Below are 16,988 nucleotides of genomic sequence, written 5' to 3'. Positions count from 1 at the left end.
TCTCTAAGCTTCCCTTTCTTAGTAAGATTCTGGAAAGGATTGTTTATACTCAGTTGATGGACTACTTGAATGACTCTAAATTGTCAGAAATCTTTCAGTCCGGCTTTAAGCCATTCCACAGTACGGAGACAGCCCTCGTAAAAGTTATGAATGACTTCCTGATAGCAACAGACTGTGGTAAATATGCAGTGCTGGTCTTGTTGGATGTGACCGCTGCATTTGACACAGTGGATCACGATTTGCTGATCTCCAGCTTGCAGCACTGTGTGGGAATTTCTGGTTTGGCACTTTTGTGGTTAAAGTCCTATCTCTTATGTAGGACCTTTTGTGTTAAGTTGGGGTCGGCTTCATCCTCTGTGGCCCCTCTGCTTTGGGGTGTGCCACAGCGATCTATTCTTGGGCCGTTATTGTTTTCGTTGTACCTTTTGCCTCTTGGCGCGATTTTCCGAAAACATAAAGTGCCATTCCATCTATACGCAGATGACTGCCAGCTCTACTTACCTTTTAGTCATTCTGATAGTCTCCCAACTGGACCTCTGCTTGACTGCCTTACTGATGTCAAAGCATGGATGGCAAAAAACGTTTTAAATTTTAATGATCGGAAGACAGAAGCGATTTTATTTGGCCCAAATCGTTCTTCTCATACTCTGGATGTTGATCTTGCAGCTTTGACTTCCCAACTAAAGAGTTTGATCACAAATCTCGGAGTTAAAATTCTGCACTTCTGTACAATCAGCATTTTATCAACTCAGACGTTTATCAAAGGTTAAGCCCTTTCTTTCCAAGCGTGACTTGGAAAGTGTTATTCATGCCTTTATTACCTCACGTTTAGATTATTGCAATTCTCTTTTAATAGGGGTTGGGCAGGGCAGTTTGTCACGCTTGCAATTAGTGCAAAATGCTGCAGCACGATTTTTAACTGGCAGAAGGAAATTTGATCACATCACTCCGATTTTGGCCTCTTTACACTGGCTTCCTATTGAATTTAGGATCCGTTTTAAAGTCCTTTTATTGGTTTTTAAATCTCTAAAATGGTCTGGCACCTGTTTATTTGTCTGACAGCCCCACGTCCCCACTCGTTCCCTTCGGTCAGCTGAGCAGTTGCTGCTTTCGGTCCCAAAGTCACGGCTGAAACTTAGAGGAGACCGAGCGTTCTCTGTTGCTGCGCCGATGCTTTGGAATAACCTTCCTCTCCACATTAGACAGGCTGCATCAGTGCCAGTTTTAAGTCTTTGTTAAAAACCTATTTTTATTCCCTGGCTTTTAACTCTGTGGATAACTGATTCATTATTATTTTTTATTTTATTGCTATGTCTGGTTTTATTACTATGTGCATATTGGCAGCAGCTTCATTTTCAGCATAACAATGCCGTAAAAGCACACCTGGTCTATCGGTCATGGGTCGGCCTCCCCAGAGTCGGACCTCAGCGTTACTGAAGCAGTGTGGGATCATCCTGACAGAGAACAGAAGGAAAGGCAGAAACACCCAAAGAAGAGCTTTGAACATCCTTCAAGAAGCCCTGAGAATAAAGGTGCTACACCAAATATTCGCTTTAAGCTCACCGGAGTCGCGCAAACTCTGATTTTGCCTTTATTTCCATGTGTGTTTGCATGTTTCCCTACAAAATATGAAGAAATGAAATGTGCAGCAATCTTAGCTGAAACACAGACGCTCGTTATAATCATTTTATTTACAAACTGGTTTTTAATTCTTACAGTGACGTCGTTGCTTCAGTACAAATACAATAAAACCTGAATTCTGAGCCAAAGCAGCACTGTCACATGTTTCTTCTTCTACTCTCGACAATCAGCAGTAATCACGAAGCTTCCTGTGCTGCATTGTTTCTGTTTTCCCGCCTTTTTCTCGGCTCGGCCGACACAGTTTCCTGCGCTTCCTGAAGCTTTTCCTGTCCTGTATAAACACTGCAGCAGCTCTGTGGGCAGGAGCTTCTACCCCCAGGCTCTTTATCCTATCATAAAGCTCAGCAGCGCCCTCCAGCAGCTACAGCTAAAATGACTGTAGGCTTTATTGTATTAAAGCTTGCCTCATGATTTCATTTTTAATTGCTTATTTTAGATTTTTCATGTGCGGTTTTTGTTATGAACAGAAGCTTGTTTCAGTACATTTTTGACATCATAAATTCAAAATTTCAGGTTCAGTATCCCCAAATTTTATCTTACTTAGTCAAACTTTTTGGGCAAATTTTGGTTCATAAATGGCAGAAAATCTTTTTTTCTATGATAGAAACAAGCTTCCAGAGTTCAAACAGTGAACCATTTGTTCTAACTATGATATTTTTTACTGTGTTATAGGAAAAGCAACATGTTCAGACATTAAAATATATGCTGCACTTTTGTGCGTGCTGATGAAGACCTCATGACTCAGAGGTCCAAACTGACCCGCTAACCCTGAACCGTCATCCTGGTGACCCTGAATGACCTGGAAGCTGCCGGCTAAAATCATTGGATGTCCTCAGAGCTCAGCTGATGTCAGACAGCGTTATCGAGCAGCTCTCGGTGGAAAATCAATCAGCGGCTGTCAGATCTCTCACACGCCACAAATACATGTTCAGTCTGTTTTTACATGAAGAAGACGCAGCTCACGCCTTTCTTCTTCTTCTTCCCGCTGCTTCCTGTAGTTCCCAACACATGCCTCTAAAATCAGCTGAGGGAGGGCCCCAGAAAGTCAGTGGTTAAGAAGCTGCAGGACAGAAACCGGGGATTCTGGGAAAATGAGTTTCTTTAATCATTTCTGTTACAGACACACTCCTCCTGCGTGGTGAAACAGCGCCCCTCTGGGTTCTAATGGCTTGTACATGTAAGTCAGTTCGTGTGGCCAAAGACGGTACTGCAGCCAGACAGTAACCTCCGTGAGATCAAAGTTCTCTGAAGCTCTGAGACCTGAAAAAACCTGAATTAAGGTGGGAGGAAGGAAGAAAAGAAGGAAGTATTCTTTCCGTCCTTGCTTTATTTCCTGCTTCCTTTCATTTACATCATTCTTCTCCTTCCTTCCTGTCATGTGACAGTTTAGATGAAATGTGTTTTTCTGTGACAATAAAATCCACCACAGAAGAAGAAGCATGTCCTACACCTGAGAGTGTCCTGTTTCCTCCTTGGAGCAGGTGGAGGGCAGCAGCTTCCTGTCAGCTCACTCCTTTGACGGCTCCTCTTCCTTCTCCTTCGTCTCCTCCTTCTCCTCCTTCTCCTCCTCCCCCCCTCTCTCTCCTGCCTTCATCTCCACGGTGAGAACCTCCTCCCCTTTGTGCCGCGGCGTCATCCTGATGATGACCGAGCTGTCGGCTGTTTCTGCCACCGTTTCCTCTCCGTCTTCCGGAGCTGGACTCAGGGGTACCGGAGACCGGCGGTGCATTGGAGAAGGGGGCGGGATTGGAGAAATGGAGGGAGGAGCCTGAAGAACAAAGAAGGAAAGGACAGGATGAAAGATGGAGGACAAAATGACTTTCCTTTGCTGCTGGTCTCTAAGGGCGTCTCCAAAACACACAGGAAAAATCCAAATCCTGAAAAACCCACGATTAATTTTTGATCCCTTTTATCTTCCTTCCTTTCCATCTTTCCTTTACAGTCTTTCTTTTTACTTCCTTCATGCTTTTCTTTATTCCTTCTTTCCTTTCCAACTTTCATTCTTCTGTCCTTCCACCCTTCCTTTCTTCCTTCCATCTTTTCTTTCTTCCTACCCACTCTTCTTTTCTTCTTTTTACCTTCCATCCTTCCTCACTTTCTTCCTTTCTAACTGCTCCTTTCCTTTATTTCCTCTTTCCTTCACAAACATCCTTCCTTCCTCTTTTCCTTCCTCCCTTCTTTCCTTGCTTTCTTTTCTTTCCACCTTTCCTTTCTTCACTTCTTTATTATTTCCTTTCTTCCTTGCACCGTTACTTCCTTCCTCACCTCCTCCTTGCTTTCTTTCATCATTTCTACTTTTTTTCTAAAATTCCTTACCGCCCCCCACTGTTCCTTCCTTCCCTCCTAGTTTGTGCTGTCTCCCAGGTGCTTTGCTCCTCTACAGAACTCCATGGCTAACATTAGCTAACATTAGCTGACATGAGCTAACATTAGCTAACGTTAGCTACCTCTACCTAAGAAATGGAGTCTGCTAATTTGAGAAAACTCTATGTGGGCACAAAAATAAAAGCTGATCCAGGTTCTGAGAGCGTTTAACGTTATCAAGTAAGTTAAGGTCAAGCAGTTTTAGTGATTGAGGTGAATGTTTCCCGAAAACAAACGAGCAAATTAGCTTTTATATGAACATTTCTATCAAGGGATGATGTTCTAAATCTGTTTCTTACCAATCAGCACGCATTAGGACATGAATCGTTTCATTTCAGTTTTGACACATTACTGATATTCCTAATATGGCAGTGGACGCAGTAGCCCCTCCCACCTGCTGATCAAACCTTCTGTCCATGAAGAAGACCCAGTCAGAATAAAGCTGGTTTAAAGAGGAGGAGTTAAACAGCTCATTTCAGACAAGGGATAACGTGAGGGCCTCCACAACAGTGCAGCATCAGATTAAGGTGGCTTATTATAAACTGTGAATCATTCAAAGCTGCTCTGGTGGAGTCACTGAATAAAGCACTGAAAAGAACCTTTCAGTCTCCTCACTTTATCTATCTATCCTTCCTTCCCTGCAGCTGCACAGAGGTGATGTGGTGATGCTGGCCTACCTGTGCCTCTCCCGCCTCAGACGGTCTGTATACTTTCTTCAGCTTGGCGAAGGTTCCCTCGATGCCTGCCTGCTCCGTCACCTTCAGGGCGGCCTTGAACATTTCTGGTGTGTCCGGTCGTGGCGGGATGACTGTCTTTGCACCTTTACCCTCCTCCTTCTCCTCCGGCTTCTTGTCCTTCGTCAGCATCTTCCTGCACAAAGACAAACACAGGGCGGCAGTCCAGACAAGCTCAGAAACTGAAAACCTTGCTCCTACATCTCCAAACCTCCACAATCTGACATTCAGCAGCTCCGGCGGCTGCCGCGGCTCCGGCCGGTCTGCTTCAGCGCCATGGCCTGACTGAGCAGATAAAGGAAGGTGGATCACCTCAATGAGCTGACCCGATTCTCAAACACAAACTAGAGCGAGCGCCGTAAGCTGATTAGAGGTGAGTCTAATCCTGTCCCGGACAGAGAGATCAGACAAACGAGAGGAAGGCGAGCTGAGGAAGCAGCAGAAACAATCAGCCTCCTATTAACTGATGGTTGTTATTAGCAAGTGGGGCTGCTTTACTGACATGCTGGATCCGCCTCCAGCCGGATGGTGACCAGAGTCTGGCTGGTTAAAGTACAAATCTGTCCTCAGGTATTCATCTGTAAACTGTGGTAACATAAGTGTGTCTCTACAGACTCTGCAAGGTCATGAATGCAGTGAATCAGTATTTATTAATAATAGTGTTCCTACTGTGACAGGACAACAGGACCTAACCCTTCCAGCTCAGTGTGAGAGTCTTTACTGCTGTTTATAAAACAGAGCTGGTGGGACGCAAACACTAACCTCGTTGTCTCTCCACCCGACGGCCGTGGTTTGGACAACGTGTTGCAGGTTAGCAGGTTCTGTAATAGTTCTCCACCTTAACTTCCCAATAAACTCTGACAATATGCTTTAAAAAATGCCAAGAAGGTTTCTTGGGGTTACGATGGCAGCCATAAACCAGAAGGTTGTAGCTGAAGTCTTTGCTGCTGCGAGAGTAAAGATGCTGACTCGAAGACGAGCTGGTTGTGTTTAAATGTCGTAATTCGGTGTGAAAGGACTCGCATTTGGATTAAAATAATTAAACTGCGTTCCGCTCTAACAGGGTCTCGGTCTTACTTGGCCTTCTTGCGCAGCAGTTTTTCGGACTCGGGGTAATGCACCAGGATCTCTGCCAGGTCATTCTTATCCAGGATGAACAAATTGGCAAATCCGTGGGCCTTCACGTTGGCTGTGCGCCGGTTTCCTCCGCCTCCCGCCAGCAGACTGACCAATCAGAGACCACAGAGAGTTTTTTCAAAACATCCTTTATTATGATTATTGATCATGAAAAACTAATCTACTGACATGATTTCACTTTTTTGAAACATTTAACACCCTGTTGGGTAAATTTCATTCTCCCTCTGTGGTATGAAAGTTGTCTTATTTTTATCATTTTAACAAAACATAATCACAGTATGATGATATATCTATAATATATTTCAGTCTGGCGTGCTGCCCAGCCGCACATCCTGAGAACGATTGAACGTCTTTATTTGCAGCCGCCACGTGCAGGTTTTTAATTGTTTAACAGGATGACGGGAAGCAGCTCTGACCTGATCTCTCCAAACACCGAGCCGGCTCTGATGGTGACGAACACCGTCTCCAGGTCAGGACCGCCCACCACCTGAACCTCGCCCTGCTTGATGATGTACATCTCCCTGCCGATCTCCCCCTGAAACACAAACACACACACACACACACACACACACACACACACACACAGAGTCTGTGTCACCATCGGCTCAGTAACACCTCTGCCGGCTCGACAGGTGCGTTCTTACCTTTTTACAAACAAAGTCTCCGGGCAGGTACACGACAGACTTGAGCCTCATTAGCATGTCAAACACCATCTGCCTGTCACAGCCCTGAGACACACACACACACACACACACACACACACACACACACACACACACACACACACACACACTTATGCATTCATGTGTATAAAAATGTTTTTATTTTTTATTCGCCGTTTCTGACCTGAAACAGGGCGACTTTACTGACGATGGCGTAGTTAACGTCCACGGCGATGTCCATCCTCATCTTATCGGGAAGCTGGATCAGAAGCTCCTGCTCATCTGCACACGGGACACCACAATGCTCACTGTTACTTTGAACTCGAGGCGTTCAGGGACCAGGTCTCAGACAGCTTCTCTCAGACATTTCTTACCCAGCATGCCCTGGCTCTTCCAGGTGTAGTCGTACCAGGTCTTGATGCGGTTCTGGACCTCGCGAGGGATGTTGTAGGAGGTCATGTACTTAACCGTGCTGTCCATACAGGCACGGTAGTAGTTCTCCCCGGCAGTCGCCGCTCCAACTACATCCCTCATCTGACACATTGCACCAAAAACCAAAGGGGGCGGAACCACGTTAGGTCATGGATGGCCAAAAAGAAGCAGAGCTGTAAATGGTGGTTTTACCGACCTGACCGATCATGATGGAGAAAGCAAAGACGCCAACAAAGTAATTAATGAGTTGGAAGCAGATTTCAAAGACAGTGGTTGGGTCGGGCAGTCCTCCAATGGTGATCAGCGTCTTCACGGCAAAGTAGTAACAGCGGATGTACCTGCAGGAATGAAAACAGTCCATCGATTCATGAAGAGCTTCAGCTTTAGTTTAGTGGAAATGCACTTTTAAGATATTCTAACCTGATTTGAAGAACCTAGAACATTTTAAAATTCAAACTTCTACTGGGTTTTGATTCCTTCAAGGATTTCAGCAAAATGCAACATAAAGCTGACGAATCTGTGATAGTTAAAATTTAATTATATGGGTAAATTCAATCAATAACCCAGCCACAGCTGTGAGGCCAAACTAACCATCACCTGTGGATCAGAGACACAGTATAACACATTCACATCAGAAATTTCCTGTCAATTACAGTGAATAAAAGGTTTTGTTACAATAAGTCGGTGACCCTGATGTTAGTAGATCTGTCCACTGATGTCTGAGCTACAACTATAACCAAATCAGACATAGTGAAAATGAAGCACGATCACACTGCTCCAGTTTTACAGATGACGTAACTGCCATACAGTCTGTTTGCCCTGTTGAAGAGCAAACAGTTATGGCTCTTCTATATTCAGATTTCCTCTTTCTTCCTCATTCTGACATCCAGAAACAGACAGAATCAGTCTCACATCGTTAACATTGAACCCTTCTTATTGCAAAAATATAAATCTGAATTCTTACGCGTTGCCTTTTCCATTGTAGACCCACTTGGTGGATCCCAGTCCTTCATAATCGGAGCCCCAGTAGAAGAGGCAGGCGTTGATGTGCAGGGAGTACAGCAGGTACATTGAGGTTCGGATCACCCTGACATACAGCGGCAGAAACAAAAATAACATCAAAAATTCAAGAACAGCAACAAGAAAGAGATCTACTGAAATAAATTATATTTAACCTGGGCGTTCCTCAAGGATCCAAACTGGGGCCACTACGAATGCATTTAGGCTTTTTGCAGATGGTACACTGTTTTTGTTGCTCTGGGTAAAAACTCTTTTGGCCATTTTTTGGTGCCTAAATGACAAAACCTTCTCCCATCAAAATAAAACTAAAATGATGACCATTCTTATCAGCTGAAAAAACTGCACCATGTCCCTGAACCCTGCCACTGAAAACTAAACTAAAGTAAAAGAATAAAATAGTTTTTCTGGGTGTGTATTTTATATTTTTATGCTGTTAAATGTAATATTTTACCATTTTTATGTTGCTATTTTCATATTTTCTATGATCTCTGAGGTAAATATTTCTTACAGGGCAGAGTCAAAAAAACATTTATCCTGATCGGAGAAAAGAAGTTTAACGAGGTTTGTGACATCATCACTTGTCAGTTTAGATGTGTGAAGATTCATATAGAGCTAGAGACAAGACTGGCAACCTTCTGGGAACCTCCGGTAATCAGAGATGGGCAGTAATCTGATTACTTTTTTCAAGTCACGAGTAAAGTAAGGGATTACTATTGCAAAAACAGTAAATAGATTACCGTTACTTTCCCGTAGGAGCGCTGCGTTGCTGCGTTACTAAAACCATGATTTTTTTTTGCGAGAATGTCTCATGACAGTGACGTAAGCGAGTGCGACGTTCGTGACAACAGCTGCGTGCAGATCAACAATGGATCATATATCGAGTGCAGAGAGAGTATGAGCATGCAGCGTTTAAAGCGTGGAAGTACTGACCTTACTTTGAGTTTGATTCCATAAAAAGTGACAAAAACATTAGTGTCCGTTGCTCACTGTGTGGGAAGAAAACTTCTTTTTACAGCGAAAAAAACCCCCAAACTTCCAAGCAAGCACCGAGTAGCTACGACGTAATGGGAAACTCACAGAGAAACTCGCGGATTAATAATAATAATGGATTGCATTTATATTGGGATGCCTCAAAGCGCTTTACAATACCACTATTCATTCACTCTCACATTCACACACTGGTGGAGGCAGCTACAGTTGTAGCCACAGCTGCCCTGGGGCAGACTGACAGAGGCGAGGCTGCCATATCGCGCCATCGGCCCCTCTGGCCAACACCAGTAGGTGGTAGGTGAAGTGTCTTGCCCAAGGACACAACGACCGAGACTGTCAGCCGGGGCTCGAACCAGCAACCTTCCGATTACAAGACGAACACCCAACTCTTGAGCCACGATCACCCCCCCCCCGGATTCTTCAACTGACCGCTGCAGCTCACCTGCACCAGGGTAAACCTCCGCCTACCCCACTCCTGCTTTACAGGTGAAAATAGAGCAACAGGACCGCTGAGTCTTTGATTTGATTTATTTTCTGCAGTGTTTTACTTACTTACTTTGAAAGTAAACACAAAAAAGATTTTATTTTATGTGCTGGAATGTGCAGAAAATAGGTTTAAATGTTAAACTAATTTCTTCCAGTCAGAGAATGTTGCATATAATTAAATTTTTGCTTGATGCATAAAGTTAAAAGATTAAAACTAATAAAACAAGTTTTAAAAAGAGACTTTTCCATTTGATTACATTTTGTATGATGGATTATGCAGAAAAAGTAGAATTGGGCTGAAAGATCTATCGCTTTATCACCTCTTCAGGGTGTAAATCGTGTTTTTAAAAAGTAACTAAGTAATTAATTACTTTTGAAAATAAGTAATCAGTAAAGTAACGGGATTACTTTTTGGGGGAAGTAATCAGTAATTAGTTACTGATTACTTTTTTCAAGTAACTTAACTTAGTAACAAATATAGAATGTGCTTCCCTGACTGGTTTGTGAATAGTTCCTGGTGTTTCCTGGTTATTGCTCACAGTAGGACTGCATGTGTCTGATTGTACACATCTTGGCATTATGGGCTTGGAGGCAAACGTTCTCCATTTCTTGCACTTTTTCAAGTTTCACTGCAGCTAAGAATTCAGTTAGTGTTTACAGACAATTCAGAGTCTTCCATCAAATAACAGACGACCGCAGCAATCCTATGGACGGTTTTGGTGCATCGCACTCTTTGGGACTGATGACATCCAGCAACAGCCAGCAACCACTCACCAGCCAGTCAGGGAATATGCTTTCGGTAAAGACAAAAGGCTGCTGGATGGACTGCAAGCCTGTGTGACTGAGACCTAAACGACTGATAAACCTGCTGAAGGTAAACGGGACAAACTACACCCTCAGCAATGAAGTGAAACACTTCCAGGGTGACCATCGTGCCTGTTACGTGGAGAAATTGAGGGCTTATGTTTACTTACTGCCTCCGGGCGTGTTTGATGCTGTGATGACGATTTCATTATGTCATCAACAACGCCTCAAATTATACGGGACAAGATCTGAAGACCTACAAATTTTGGGTGCGTCTTGGTATTTTGTGCCAGGATGGGTTCAAACATCAAACACAGGAACAGGAACAGGTGGACACCGGTCACTGCTGAGGTCTTTAAAACATTTTCTTTACATTTTCACCTTCACACCTCCAACCTGAACAGTGATCCTGAGTGATGTTATGTCCAGGACAAACAGTGGAGAGTGAGGCTGGAGACCTTCTCACCTATAGATGTACGCTTTCTTCATCACAGATTCCATTCTGTCGTTGAACTCAGAGAAAACCATGTACTGAGAGAGGAAAACAGAGGTCAGCTGTTCATCCCGACCACAAAGATCAGCTGTGAACAAATCAGAAAAACCTTCTGACCTTCAGCAGGCGAGGGAACCTCAGCAGAGAGTTGACTCCAGTGAAATAGTAAAATACCTCCAAAGGAAACAGGCTGATGATGTCCATCTGCAAAGCACACAGCAAACACTCACCAGGGGGAAACCAAAGGGTTAAAGAAGTTCTAGAGATCTGAATCAATCCGTACTTTATTTTCAGAGAACCTGAATATAAAGTACGGAGACAGCTGAGGTTGTGCTGAGTTTAAAAAACTGTGTGCACAATGTAAAGACGCAAAAATATCAAAGATGCAGACTCGTTTGTTTTGTTAGGATTCATGAATCTATAGGATTATAACATCTTTTTTCCAGCAGCGTACACATATTTTAGCATCCACATTATGACCATTACCAGATACATCAGCCATCACTAGAAGCCAGATTTTATAAACCGGTTTATATTTATACATCTTATAAACCCACTGGTCCTGTTTTTAAGACTTGTCCATTGGCATCTTAGATTTTTGAAGCCAGACCTCATAAATGTGCTTTATCACTTTTCCCCTGTAATGTGACCATGATTCACAAAATAAAGATCAACTTTAATGTACTAATATTTAAAACTAGAGACTGAGACTATAAACTGTGTTTACTGAGGTCAGACTTTACATTCGCCCCCTGCTGGACGTTAGAGAGAATGCAGGCTTCCACAGAGAGTTATGGTTTTTATATACAACAGCAGATCCTAAACTTCAGATGAATGCAGCAGTTTTAGAAATATGAAAATCTTTTCTATCCCAGCCGAAGCTTTAGTGACAGCTGTGTTTCTTTATTATTATTTTTGATCTCATCATTTTAGTTTTTCCTGCTATTTGAAAAAAGAGAGTTCCGGGTTGAGAAAAGGTCAAAGGGAGAATAACGTTTGTTATTTTAAGTGATTTGATTTGTTTTTTTAAAAGGGAATATTAAAATGTAAACCCAATTAAAACATAATTTTTTTTTAATTATTCATTGTATTTTCTAACTTCCTGTGGCCCGCTTGCAGTACCTTTACCATCCACCAGGTGGCCCTGGCCCAAAGTTCTCACCTTAAATCTCTCTGTGGTCATGTAGTGCTCCCTCATGTCCTTCTTGTCGCACTGTGGAAAAGAAGTTCCAGATCAAAGGTGTTTGTGAGAGTTTATGAGATAAAATCAAAGTTTTATTTATCGTTTCATTTCTGCTGACCACGATGTCTCCTCCGCGGACGAACTGCAACCTGGGCTGGAAGACGAGGATATCAATGATGTAGATGAAGTCGAAGGTGTAGTCGGCCAGCAGCCACAGGTGGATGTTTTCGGGGGTTTGGTAAGGAAACGCCCAGCGGACGGGGATCAGCCATACGTTCCAGTTCCACGCCGCCACCACGAAGAACAGCCAAATGACGTAGATCAGGTCTATGGGGCAGAAATCCACAGTCAAACGTCTCTCTGACCTCCGTACATGACGGAAAAAGAAGAACCCATAAAAAAACCCTGGTAGCAGAGAGCTGACTATCATTTAACTTCATGTTCTTACTGCAGCGCCACCTGTTTGTGGTGACCTGAACTTCAGATAACCAAGAACCTGATCTTTGTGTAGCGCATCGTAAATTCGTCCCCCCCGGTGACAGTCTGACCCGGGGGGATGACCTCACCTGACGCGTCATGTTTCATCTCAAACCAGCTCAGAAACTTTTTGGCCACCAGCGTGACCTTTGCTCACCAGATTTCACTTCCTCTGACTTCGTCCACGTCCCACAAATAAAAATCAAGTTCAATCAAATTTCGATCCAACCTTAAAACTTTATGGTCAGTGCGTCAAGTGTGACATCATCAGATCCCTGTGACCCCTGATACAGGCACTTACGGTGTTCTGGCCTCTCTGCACCTTCTGAGGTGTCTCCTCCACAGGATACATGAGAGACTGCACAGCTTGTGTTTTACACTTTGCTCCAGAAGGTGCCCTGATGCTGCTGCAGCATCGCCCTCTCACTCGTCTGGGACCCTCTGAGCTCCTCACTGATCTATCTCTGAAAAGATATTAAAGACCGAGCTGCACCTGCTGGGCCAGAGTTTGAAGATCCAGAGGTGCACGACAAGGTGAAAGGACACCAAAGCAAGGTGCGCACTGCCATTCAACGGGGAAACAATCTACTTCTTTGTCTCTTGGCTCCTCCCTTTAGGGGCCACCACACCAGCTCTGTCACACCAACCCCCTGCAGTCCTCCTTCACTACATCCATGAACCTCCACTGAGGTCTTCCTGGCAGCTCCGTCTTCATCCTCCACCCTCCCTCCTCTGCACATGTCCAAACCATCTGAGCCTCTCTGAGCTGTCCCCCTGATGGACGCTCGCTCCCAATAAACATCTGAACATCTTCAGCTCAGCTTCCCGTGTTTGTGTCTGTGCCAACGAATCACAGCAGGTCTCACTGCCATCCTGTAAACCTCCCCTTCCCTTCTGTCACAAATTACCCCTGAAACTCATCTCCACCCAACTCCAGAAGCTGAAGCAGTGGTTGAATATGGCTGTCCTGAAAAGTGCGGTGATGGAGAACTTGATTTCTCACCGGTGAACGGGTCGATGCTCGAGGGGAAGCGGAACTCCAGGATGGCTCGGAGCCAGCCAGGCATCTGGGGAAGTTTGGGCAGATTGGGAATTTTGACCTCATATCCCAGAAGCTCAAATTTAAACTCCTTTTCCTCCTCCTTTTCCTCTTCTCCTCCTCCTGCTGCTGTGTCTTTCTTCTCCTCTCCCGGGGGAGGCGGGGGAGGCGGAGCTTTGCTTGGAGCTGTAGGGATCAGACAGGAAGCGCGAGAACATCATTTTGATGGTTTTACACTGATGCAGCTGAAAATCATTCAGTATTTGATGCAAACTGTTTAATCTCATCATTTATTCAAATCCTTCATGCACGAATATTGTTAAACTCATACAATCACTGAGCAAACCACTGCAGCGGCGTTTTGATGCAGGATTTGGTTCTATCTTATCAAAGCTTCTGACTCGACCTGACTCGTGAAACCGGTTTCTACGTACAGGCTGCGGGACTTTCTTCCTCCGATTCGTCCGGGTCGATCAGCCGTTCTTTCTGCCGCTCCGTCCGACCTTTGAACAGTCTGACGAGCTCGTTGAGGCGGTCCTGGACCACCACGCTGCCGACGCTGGTCGCCGACAGCGGACGTGTCCTGCAGGAGGAAGAACGGGAAGGTAAACATGGTGGACAGACAGATGGAAGCAGGGAGCTCATTGTGAGTCTGTGGGGTTTCTCTCACTCGTCGTCTGCAGACAGGTGGTCTCCCTGAGTGGACCAGACTTTCAAACCGACCCTCAGCAGCTCGGGATCGTCCTCGTCTGCAGACACATCACCTGCAACACTACAGACATCAACACGGACACGTGGAGAGGAAACAATAAGATGTTCCAGCCTGCATTTAGTCCAGATTCAGAATGGCAGAACACATTAAAGCTGTCAGAGACTGATGCTCTTACTGAGGTTAAAGGAAGTCCCTCCATCCAGAACACAGCACGATAAAAAATGCCTCTAAAACGTTAGTGAGCTCAACAAATCAACAACAGCACCAATCACAATACTGAAGAGAGCTCAGTCAAATCAAGAAAGCTCAAACCCAGAAACTGTGAATCATTTTCAACATTTCCAGGAGACGCTTGGTGTTTCAAGGCCCACAGAGAACCCGAAGCTCTTGTGAGTTCAAACACAGACTTCAGACTTGCTTTTATCTTCATCAGACAGGGACCAGACGGGAGTCCTGGACAGAAATTTGTCTGCTCTTTCAACAGAGAGCCAATCGGGATTAAAATTTGCAATATTAGTGGGCGTGGCCTCTGTGACAGAGGGGGATGGTGAACCCTGAACTGGACCTCTGCACCGTGTTTGTGCTGTTGGAGCCTTTTGCAAAATAATTTTACTCCTTAGACTTCCCCTACACACAATATGTTTACTTTTTGTGTCATAGAGGGTTAAAACGGCAAAAAATTTGCCAGTGGGATTAAATGGGTTAATGACATCATGTGACCAATAATATGGCTGCTTTGAGGTCACAGTACTATTGTACTATAGTGAGAGAAGTTCACCAAAAGCGCAGGTGTCCATATGATGCTCACATACCGTCTGTGGAGACAGACAATCTTAAAGATGTGTTTATCGTGGTACAACAGAACATCGCATTGGCCCCTGAATCAACTGATGGTTGTCTAACTTGTGTAGTAGAAGCAGAAAAAAAGCTCTTTAAACTGTTGTTAACTGGTCTCAGTGATCAATGACAATAAAGTCAAGACTCTCCACTGACTCATTCAGATAGTAGCCTTAGAATAACTGCCCCAATAACCACCCAAGACGTTACTCACACGGCTGCTGAGCGGCGAGACCAGCTTCTAATTTCGACCAGATTAACAAGTCAGCTTCATTAATGGTTTCAAACACAGTTTCAGATTCACAAAGCTTTTATTCGAGCTCTGTACTCCCCTACATTTACACTGTCAGACTCTCTGAAGCTAATCTTCAGTTGTGGCCACACATCTGAAAGCATATTGATTTGCTCTCCTGATATTTAGACTGAACCACTGTGAAAAGTGATTCTAATTTAATTCTTTGGGTTAAAAACTGCTTTAAAGATTTTGGCTTCGTGTAGCTCTTGTCGAGGAGGGAAATTATTTTACTGCTATTGTTAAATAATTGTCATTGCATTAATAATATAATCTGCAGCATGGATATTGCATTCCAAGGTTTAAACAGTGTCTCTTTCAGAAAGACTGAGTTGCAGGCTGACAGGAAGTTGTATGCAGAAAGAAGCAGGAAGTTATTTTGAGCCGCAGGCTAAGACGAGGCTTTAACAATGTAACAGATAGCTTTAAGAAGGCCTTAAGCAGCTATGACTATTTTATACACAATGCATATCTGTGCTTATTAAAGAGTTGGAGCTCGGTCAATTAATTGGGGGTCGGAAGCTTTGTTCGGCGCGATGTTCGGACAATCTATTGTGCAAGTGACTTGGAGCCATAGAAGGAATTGCAATACATGCTTACAAAACACTTATATATCAGATCATTTTATATTAAGGTTTTAGTAGAGGTTCTTGGTTAAAACATTTATTTAGTAGAAGACATACACATAGTCTCAGTGAGCTTCTGGTCTGGTAAAAGGTCAGAAGTGCAACAGGTGAATTGAGAAAGAGCATTTGAGGACGAGACACAGACAGTAGGTGAAGAGGTGACACAAAGAGCATGTGAGGTCAACACACACACACACACACACACTTTAAATTAGATTTATTTAGAGGAAGAGGTTAGTTATGTTTGGCTGTAACTGCAAAATTGTCTTGGTAAAAGAGGAACCGTTTCTTGGTGTCTCGGCAAGAAAGAGGAACAAGACAAGAACTGAAAGGTAGACAGGAAGGGCTAGCCATGAAAATAGAAGATGATTTTCTAGGTGAAAAGTCATGATGATGTTGATCTGATCTATGTATAAAATGTATCTGTGACGCATGAAGGGGCGTCAGTAAACAAACCCTGATGCTATAAAATATCTGTTCATGCTTTGATTAAGTCGAAGACTACTTCCTGTCTGCGTACAGAGTTGTCTTCCCACGCGTGTATTCATTAAAATCATCGTTTGACTTCACCCGGCCGGATCGGTGTGGTTATTCTTCGATCACCTCTTGTACCCTTCCTCAATATTGAATCTTAACATTTGGGGGCTTCGTCCGGTTATTGAGGAGGGAGAGTTGGAGGTTTAGACGGAGAAATCCGGGGTCTTAGGTGGTCTGACGGGCAGACATGAATTCCAGTGGTCTAAGTGAGTGGACATAAGCCGGCTTATCCAAAAGGTAAGGCACTACCTGTTGAATTATTTCCAAAGTGTGCCAAATTGGACATGATAAAATTTAAGTCTACTCACTGAAGTTACTGGTGCATGTCTGTTTTGATTTTGATGAAAATTTCATGAGTTGAAGCAGTTAGAGTTCTGCTAAGAAGAAATGAAAGCAGTAAAGTCTGCTAAAGCAGTTTGAGTCGGCCAGGAAAAAGTTTAAATATTGGGTTGAAGTCCCAAAGAAATTGAGTTAGAGTCTCAAGTAGTTTGGTAGGGAATTGGTTATTGTGTTGGTTAGAGT

At 43.9% G+C, this 16,988-nt stretch overlaps 1 protein-coding gene across 4 annotated transcripts in view; it reads right to left on the bottom strand.

The window, feature by feature from the left end:
- Window positions 1-1,672: 1,672 nt before the first annotated feature.
- Window positions 1,673-16,988, bottom strand: part of cngb1a (cyclic nucleotide gated channel subunit beta 1a) — a 48,504-nt gene continuing 33,188 nt past the window's right edge. For all 4 annotated transcript variants that reach the window (XM_086292933.1, XM_086292846.1, XM_086293020.1 and 1 more), the window contains 16 exons: window positions 14,133-14,234; window positions 13,897-14,045; window positions 13,427-13,648; window positions 12,065-12,273; window positions 11,926-11,976; window positions 10,881-10,967; window positions 10,737-10,801; window positions 7,935-8,057; window positions 7,167-7,308; window positions 6,913-7,072; window positions 6,723-6,820; window positions 6,521-6,604; window positions 6,293-6,411; window positions 5,817-5,963; window positions 4,683-4,875; window positions 1,673-3,409 (listed from right to left, as the gene is read on the bottom strand). In XM_086292933.1, the coding sequence (XP_086149059.1) occupies window positions 3,149-3,409; window positions 4,683-4,875; window positions 5,817-5,963; window positions 6,293-6,411; window positions 6,521-6,604; window positions 6,723-6,820; window positions 6,913-7,072; window positions 7,167-7,308; window positions 7,935-8,057; window positions 10,737-10,801; window positions 10,881-10,967; window positions 11,926-11,976; window positions 12,065-12,273; window positions 13,427-13,648; window positions 13,897-14,045; window positions 14,133-14,234 (2,212 nt within the window). In that variant the 3' untranslated portion in view covers window positions 1,673-3,148. The remainder of the gene's footprint in view (window positions 3,410-4,682; window positions 4,876-5,816; window positions 5,964-6,292; window positions 6,412-6,520; window positions 6,605-6,722; window positions 6,821-6,912; window positions 7,073-7,166; window positions 7,309-7,934; window positions 8,058-10,736; window positions 10,802-10,880; window positions 10,968-11,925; window positions 11,977-12,064; window positions 12,274-13,426; window positions 13,649-13,896; window positions 14,046-14,132; window positions 14,235-16,988) is intronic.

The sequence above is a fragment of the Aulonocara sp. 'chitande type north' Nkhata Bay genome, linkage group LG1, assembly GCF_057382095.1.
Source record: "Aulonocara sp. 'chitande type north' Nkhata Bay isolate Kocher_YH1m ecotype deep benthic linkage group LG1, A_spYH_male_GT1.1, whole genome shotgun sequence".
NCBI lineage: Eukaryota > Metazoa > Chordata > Actinopteri > Cichliformes > Cichlidae > Aulonocara > Aulonocara sp. 'chitande type north' Nkhata Bay.
This window is presented reverse-complemented; position numbering and strand designations above follow the sequence as displayed.